Source organism: Microtus ochrogaster, unplaced genomic scaffold (assembly GCF_000317375.1).
Source record: "Microtus ochrogaster isolate Prairie Vole_2 unplaced genomic scaffold, MicOch1.0 UNK88, whole genome shotgun sequence".
Taxonomy (NCBI): domain Eukaryota; kingdom Metazoa; phylum Chordata; class Mammalia; order Rodentia; family Cricetidae; genus Microtus; species Microtus ochrogaster.
The window spans coordinates 366,589-374,932 of record NW_004949186.1 but is presented as its reverse complement, the minus strand read 5'-3'; the positions used below and the strand labels follow the sequence as shown (position 1 = coordinate 374,932).

At 38.6% G+C, this 8,344-nt stretch overlaps 1 protein-coding gene across 1 annotated transcript in view; it reads left to right on the top strand.

Moving 5' to 3' along the window:
• Vwa8 (von Willebrand factor A domain containing 8) overlaps nt 1-8,344 on the top strand; it is a 317,895-nt gene that overhangs the window by 44,702 nt on the left and 264,849 nt on the right. Inside the window, exon 5 of the mRNA XM_005370880.3 lies at nt 3,353-3,463. Coding sequence (XP_005370937.1) covers nt 3,353-3,463 — 111 coding nt within the window. The remainder of the gene's footprint in view (nt 1-3,352; nt 3,464-8,344) is intronic.

The window sequence follows — 8,344 nt, the reverse complement described above, 5'->3', positions numbered from 1 at the left end:
TATATGGATGTATATACACATATATAGTAGCTTGCATATATATGGATGTATATACATATATATAGTAGCTTGCATAGATATAGATGTATGTATGTACACACACACACACACATACACACACACACACACACACTTTTTTTTCTGGTTCTGTAACTAGAAAGCCTTCCACTTTCAGAAGAAAAGAAATCTAAACCGAGGCAGTGAGTAGTGAGCAGATAGAATCAGCAGCCCTGAGACTGTAAAACCCAACACTACAGCTCTTTCTCCTGTGTTACTCAGGGAATATTTCCTTATCACAGGCTCACAACTTAAAAGACGAAGCAGTTCCTTTGAGGTTTTGAAGTTGTGTGGTTTTTAGAGGGGACCCAAGGTGTAGGACATTTTTAATGCCGTGGCTACATACTGCTTTTATAGGTGAGAAAACAAATGAGCACAGATTGGCCGATCCACTCGATCTTCACTCAGTCTTTAGCTAGGAAATGATGGAGTTAGACTTGAGCCGCCATTTCACCTCTTTGACACTGTTCTCTTGTATAATGCTAGTTCTTTGAAAACTGTTATGTGAATTGAAATCTTTAGATCTCAATGCCAAAAGGAACATTTAAAGGCCTTTCTGTTATCCTGTCAGTATTAATAGACATTGTTTTCCTGATTTAGGCAAGAATGATTCACCTCAGATGAAGTTGTGTTCTGAATGTCTTTTTAGAATGTAAAAAAACTCCTCTTGTTAAAACTTCCTTGTGTTATTTATAATTGAAGAATTGATTTCTTTGTTGTTGAAATCTGTTTTATATGCTTTATCTCAGTGGCACATTTAGTTTATCTTTCATTTAAATTTTTTTTTTGTGTGTGTGATGTGTGTGCACGGACACACATGTGAATGCTCCCCATGACCAGAGGATGCATCAGGTCTCCTGGAGCTGGAATTATAGGAGGTTGTGAAACTCCAGTCTTCTGTATGAGCACAGAACTCTCTTAACTGCTGAGCCCTCTCTCCAGCCCCAAATTTCCTTTAGAACTTCATAATGTTTATGAGGCAGGAAGAAGAAAAGTGAAATAGACAAATCAGACACAGAACCCCCACTGGCCTATAACTTTCATCTCTTTTATCCATGCCCAGAGTCAGTTTGTGAGGTGTGTCCGACCCTGTAGCATTGTCCTGAGCACACAAGGCGAAAGTGTCTTGTTTAAGAATGAGGTACTTTCCCCCACTCATTTCAAAGACTATGATATGTCATTGAGATTTTGTTTTTGTCCTGGCTTTGAAATTCTTAGAAATGTGGAATGAGAGGGCTAAGATATCATAGGGATTTAGTTTAACAATGCAATGTAAGACTGCAAGTGTGAAGCCACATGACTGTTACCCCCAAATTTCAAGTGGTAAAATAGATCTGAAGTAGCCAAACATATATGACAACTCAATACTGCCCTGCCACCTTGCAAACTTCAGTGAATACTGTTGTCACCAGATGTAAGAGTCTTCACTTGGTAATGTCCTGAGTGGATAACATTTTGGGAGCAAGCTTGCTGAAGCTAATACAAATTGATAGATAATTTGTTACTTGTCTGTGATATTAAAGAAGAATTTAGATCATTTAAAACGATTCAGCTGCCTTCTGCTGCCTCTTCTGGCGCAGTATGAGAGCGTGTTCCCTCCTGTTTTCATGAAGTAGTGTCTGGTGCTTGGCTGCTGAAGGAGACCATCAAGACTGAGGTTAGTAGTTCAAGATGAAACTGTGGTGCTCTTTGATAATAAGAGGTGCTGGTTATGATGGTGCACACCTTTATCCCAGCACTTAAAAGGCAGAGGCAGGAGAATCAAAGTTCTAGGTTAGCCTGACAAGTCTACACACACACACACACACACACACACACACACACACACACACACACACACACACACTTTGCCAATCATTGTAAATGAAAGGGTTTTAGGAAGGGAGTTACGTTCAGCCATTTAAAGAAGCAGACATGATGTTATTAGTGATGTGTTCTGGAAGCAGGAAGTAAGTATCTGCTAAAAGAAGAGAATTACTGTATTCTAGAATAGGAAAATATCATTTGATATTATTACATCTTTATGATTATGCATCTTCTCTATTTTAAACGTTTGTCTCTTTTTTGTTAAACTTGAAATTATGGCAATCTGGAACAAAGAAATTTAAAAGAACTGAATGACAATAAAGTATTGTTCATTAATGTAACAGGGATAAGTTGCAAGGAAATACAATCCCATTGAGTGAAAAGCTCCTTCTCCAGTAATGACATGATCTGTCAACCTTTCCCTGTATCCTTAAGTAAATTAATTTCTTTGATTAGTAAAAGTTTATTATACCCTTTATTTGATTGGAGAGTGTCACTGTTCCTAATTCACTGTTGTAAAAGCAAGGGTAATGCATCCAGTTGTTAGGTTACGACAACATTGTTCTCCAAGTAGGTAAACTGCTCTGAGATGGTATATTCTAGATGTCTTTCTGCCCCCCTTGATCACATAATGTTTTGGGGGACTAGATAGGTTTTTCTTCTCTCCCTTTGCTTTAGTTTCCTCTTCCTTCTCTTCCATCTGCTCCAGCTGTTGATGTCTAGTCTTTGTTTCACACTTGGTAAGGTATTGAACAATAATGTTGTGTTCAGTTGCCAAACCTTGGTCAATGGAGTAAATGAATTGTAACCACACTTTAAAAAAGTTAAATATTACTTATAAAATTTGTTATGACTTGTAGGAAAATTGCCCAATAATTATTCATGATATTTGAAAAAGAATTCAACAGGATAAATGTAGGTTTTCAGGATTCAATTTTGATTCTTGTTACTTAAGTAGTAGGATGGAGTACAATAAAAATGAAGCTCTAAGGATGTGTGTGTACGTGTATGTGAGCACAGTGTGTGCATTTGTGTGTGTATGCAATGTCTGTGAGCAAATGTGTTTATATATGTATACATATGTATGTGTATATGTGTGAGCACACGTGTGTGTTTGTGTATATTTATGTGAAGTATGTGTGCTCTTATGTAATGTGTGTGCATGTGTGTGGGAAGTTTTAAGACATTGTCTCCTATGTAGCCTTGGCTAGCCTAGAACTTGCTATGTAGACCAGGCTGGCCTTGAATTCACAGAGATCCACCTGCTTCTGCCTCTCAAGTGCTGAGATTAAAGACAAGCCCCATTATACCTGGCATTTGTATATTTTGGTATCTAATTTATTGAAAATTTTCAAAGACTCAAAATATTTTCAATTCATAATTATAGTTATAATGCTCTTCTCTAGGCAGTGACTTTGTTGAATAGTCTAAATTGTAGGATGATAGTTTGATTTTTAGCTCTGGAATAATTTTGCTCTGTGTTCTACAGGAACTGACCAAACGAGAGGTGGAATACATTGCCCTGTCAAGAGACACCACTGAAACTGACCTCAAACAGCGCCGGGAGATCCGAGCTGGCACGGCTTTTTACATAGACCAGGTAAGCTCTTACCCGCCAGCCCATGACCGACTGCTCCAGGGTTCTGTGAAATTGACTTGTAAAGTGGAAAAAGAGAGTCTCATGTGTCAGTGAAAGATCGATGTTGTTATTCTTTCTACACAGGTTTGATTTAGGGTTCGATGTTCTTGTTCTTTCATCTAGATCTAAAGGAGAGCTTGGATGAGGTGGCTGGTACTCAGATGTCAGTTAAAGATCAGGATTTTCCGGTGGTGGCGCACGCCTTTAATCCCAGCACTTGGGAGGCAGAGGCAGGTAGATCTCTGTGAGTTCGAGGCCAGCCTGGTCTACAAGAGCTAGTTCCAGGACAGGAACCAAAAGCTACGGAGAAACCCTGTCTCGAAAATAAAAAAAAAAAAAAAAAAAAAAGATCAGGATTTCTTCATTTTCAGTTGCTGCTTCTAACTTGCTTATTAACATAGGAGTTCCCCTAGCATATTAGCATAAGTATTTTCAATCTAAAGTTGACTTAGAGAGATGTGGGTAAAAGCACAGGAAATGAAATACTTCCAGGAATTACAGTATTTTGTTGGGTGTTTCTTAGGTGTTGATAATCAACTAAAATATTCTATGAATGTTACAAAGAAACATATTTATTTCTTAAAACATTGCATAAACTATTAAATGTTCTTTCAAGTGCCTTATAGAATATAGGGTAAAGACTATAAATAATCTAATTATACAGGAAATATTTGTAGTATCCATTGAGTTCATGGGGATGTACTTGGCTCTCTTATTTGCAAATACCACAAGTTAAAACATAAAATATCTAACTTTAGGGCTGGAGGGATGGCCCAGTGGTTAAGAGCACCTGGTTGCTCTTCCAGAGGACCCGGGTTCAATTCCCAGCATCCACATGGCAGCTTACACCTGTCCAGTTCCAGAGGATCTGACACTTTCATTCCAATGCACATAAAATAAAGCTAAATAAATTTAAAAACAAAAACAAAAGAATCTAACTGTAAGGAACCCACCCATGTCCATTGTTAATAAGGGAGATGAGTCAGCAGCTTTGCCACTGGAGGCAGTGGGAGCCGGTGCAGTTCTGCATCGTTGACAGGGACCCTCTCTCAAGACAGAAGACACTGCACACGTGTTTGGATTCAACAGTTACACCTCCAACATTCTTTTTCTCCCATATGTGCGAGGGATCTCTGATCTTCATTGGAAAGCAGAGACAGACTGTGGGAGGCAAGAAGGCCTAGTAGCCACTGTTGGTTCAAACTTTGAAAGTCTGACCCTGAGTCTTACTTATTTAAACATGGCACAGTCTGGTGAAAACTGTTCTTGTGATGACTAACTCAATCCTGCATGCCAGCGAAGCATACCTAAGTCTCCGAGGAGCAAAGTAAGCTAAATACTGCCCAGACATAATTGCATCCAAACTCCTGGTAAAGGACATGTGGCACTGTTGATAAAGCTAGGTTCTACAGACTGATGAGAAAAACAAGTTTACAAGAATGGTCTGGAGGGGTCCGGTGCTGGAAGGTCTCCAAGCCACACAGATTGCACAGAGGTCACCAGGCTAGAAGGCCCACCTGCTGCAGCCTTCTGGGCAGAAAACTGTTTTGTATTTCTTTTCTTGAAGGAACAACTCTGTGTGCTAACACTGCAGGCTCCCCTAGCATGTGTCTGGGAGCACAGAGATCTCTGTGCCCCCTACACAAATGTGTTCACGAAGAACAAAGCTCAGCAATATTAGTTGTAGTGTGTTCAAAATCGGAAAACTAATGGAAAACAGTAATGATGCACATCGAAGAGGACAATGAAATAAACCACTGTAAACCATGGTAGCCCTGAAATAAACCACTGTAAACCATGGCAGCCATTAAGTAAACCAGTGAAAGGAGGCTGGGCGTAGCTTCAGGAGAAAGTAGCTGCCTAGCAGGTACAAGGGCCTGGGTTCAAGTCGTGATGCACATGTGTGCGCGCCCAACATGGGGTAGGCCACTAGTCTCACCTAGTAAGACGTCCAGCGTATGAGTGGAAAGAATGGGAAAGACATTCGTGGCAGAAGAAACACATCTGTTCTCTTGTGCACATTGAAATCTTCCAGAAGGCTGCACAAGAAGCAGTTATAGATGTGAGATTAGAAATCTGGAGTGAAATAAGATGTTTGTTTCTTTTGTGTCTCTGTGACCAAAATACATGACAGCAATGCTAAGGAAGGAGGCTTCTCCCGCTTCACAGGAGATCAGAAAGCAGAAAGAGAGAGTGGGCTCCAGCCGCGGCTGGAGTAGAACCTTCAAAGACTTGCCTGTGGTGGCCCCAGTCCATCAGCCAGGCTCCAGTTTTCCTGGAACAGTACTGCTAGCTGGGGACAAGTGTTCAAACTATGACCTGTTGGGAATCATAGGAGCTGGGGAAGGGGTGGTGGCTGTTTTAAGTGTGTGTGTGTGTGTGTATGTGTGTGTGTGCACGTGCGTGTCTGTGCTCATGTCCCTGTCTGCTGCCTATTTTCAGATGGAGGTTTTGTCCCCACCTCCCAAGTATTTGAGTTTGTAAGTGCTACATGCTTAAAGGCATCCGATGATTTCATAATAAAATAAATAAAATCTAAACTCTGTAACACAGCCTAACATGGCATCAACATGTGAACTTACCTTGTCTTCCACATTTATTGTCTGGTTTTCCTATTAAAATATATTCATCTCTGAGGGTAGATATTTTGCCATTAAATGATTAAACCTGGCAAATTTTTTGAAGTAAATTGAAAAGAAAAAATGCACGACTAAGAAGATTGACTTTCCTGTGGACAAGTGGTTGATCCTTAAGAAAAACTTACCTTTATTTTATGCATATGTGCATATGTGTATGCCACCTGTCTGTGATACCCACAGAGATCAGAGAGGGCATCATTCTTCAGGAGCTGGAGTTACAAGTGGTTGAGTGAGTGTGTACTGGGAGCTGAGTCCAGAGCCTCTGGAATCGCAGCAAGCTCTTTTAACTGAGCTGTTTCTCTATCCAAATATTGATTTTTTAAATGTCTATTTTGAATTATCACAAGGTAAAATTTCCATTTGAATTCTAGATAGACCAAGCTGCTAATTGATTGCCACTTAGTCACGTTATAAGATCCAAAGTCCTTTAAGAAATTCCTTTTATTTCCTTAATATTCTCTTTTTTATAGAATTAATATTTTATTTAGTATGATTTCAACAAAACTGAGCTGAGGAAAAATCAGCATCTGTAAACACATGAAAAAGAAAATAAAATGAATAAAGATGCTCAGAGAAGTTCAAAGTTTTCTTCTCATTTAATGCCTAACTTTGAATAGGCATTTTTTAAATTATTTAAATTTATTCGTTTATTTACATCCTGACCACAGTTCACCTCCCTCCTCTCCTCTCACTCCCTCCCTCTGCCTCCCCTCCCTCTTCTTAACCATTCAATTTGATGTCCAGCTATAAAGAAAGAAGCTTCAATCACAACCAAGTAATGCCCATAACCTAGACTGATCAACAGATGAAATAATGCCTATAGCTTTCCATGAGTAGTGGGAGAACATTTGTGGTTTTCAGTGTGGTTAACATGTTATGATGTCCATGTTATACTAAGAATTTTAAATTACTTGTTATGTTCTTTACAAACATGAATACTTTGTATAGTTTTCTGTCCATAAGCACATGTATTTATTATATAATAATGAGTAAACGTAACAAAAATGGAATACCATATGTAAAATTTCATCATTCCTTTTACACATGGTATCTTTTAAAATCAGGAGACAGTAGGTATTTCTTTGAAATATGTCATTTAAATGTCTATACAATAGTTCAGTTCACCAAATAGTAATGCTGTTATATAATGTTCCGTTCTGTGTGCCCTTTCATACTGCCAACCATTAAATTTTGTGGCTTTTCAATATTACAAATAATACTCTTTGAATATTATATTTAGATCTCATTCTGATCGGATGGGGATTTAGATGTGGTCCTAGAAGGACGATTCGTAATGGGCAGAGTGGGACTTTCTAAAGAGCCTCACTATTCATGGCCAGTTTGCTTTCCAGGATGGGTACCCCACTGATGCTCTAAATGCTACCCCATTGCCTCATGAGACCACTGCCTCATGGAGTTGTGACATCATTGGTGTCTCTGTATACTTTGCCAAATTGATAGGCTTTAATTTGCATTTTTGGTTTTTATGTAGGGTGTGATTTTTAGAATTCTCTGGCTATTACTTCTCTAAGCTCTCAGTCAGTGGAAAAGGAAGTCAGGGCTCCTCAGGAAGATGCTGGACTCCGCCACAAGCGTCATTGTCAAAGCTTGCTCTAGTTACCTAGTTGCTACAAAGCTCCTTTTCTTATTTACAGGAATCTTTTGCAGTGCAGTTTGTAAGACTTTAAAGAAAAATTGCTCAGAGTGAAATATGATTACTTACTTGGATTACTTTGATATCTGTCAAGAAATAAGGAGACCATGATCAATATGTTGCTCACACTTTAACTTTCATTTGCCCAAGATGGTAAACTAACCTAAAAAACAAAATACAAATTCTCCAATAATTGTTGTTGTAACTTACCAAAGTTTTCTTCTGAATTTGCTGATGTTGTCATTAATATTGTGATTGTCACATTACTCAAAAAAAAAACTAGGGAAAAAAGACTTTTAAGTCAGGTTTAAAATGTACTCAAGTGCAAGGAAATATGATTATCTATAGTACAAATAATTAAACATATATTTACCCTGACCAAGAGGGTAACCCTTGATCTTTAACCCTCAAATAGTTTGGGGAGGAGAAAGACAAAATCAAATGATTTCTAGTTTAGGCACTCATTATAATCTTGTCATTTTTTTTATGTGATAATGGGAAGTTCAGTAATGTATGTAGTACATGTTAGTGTGAAGTTCAGTAATGTAT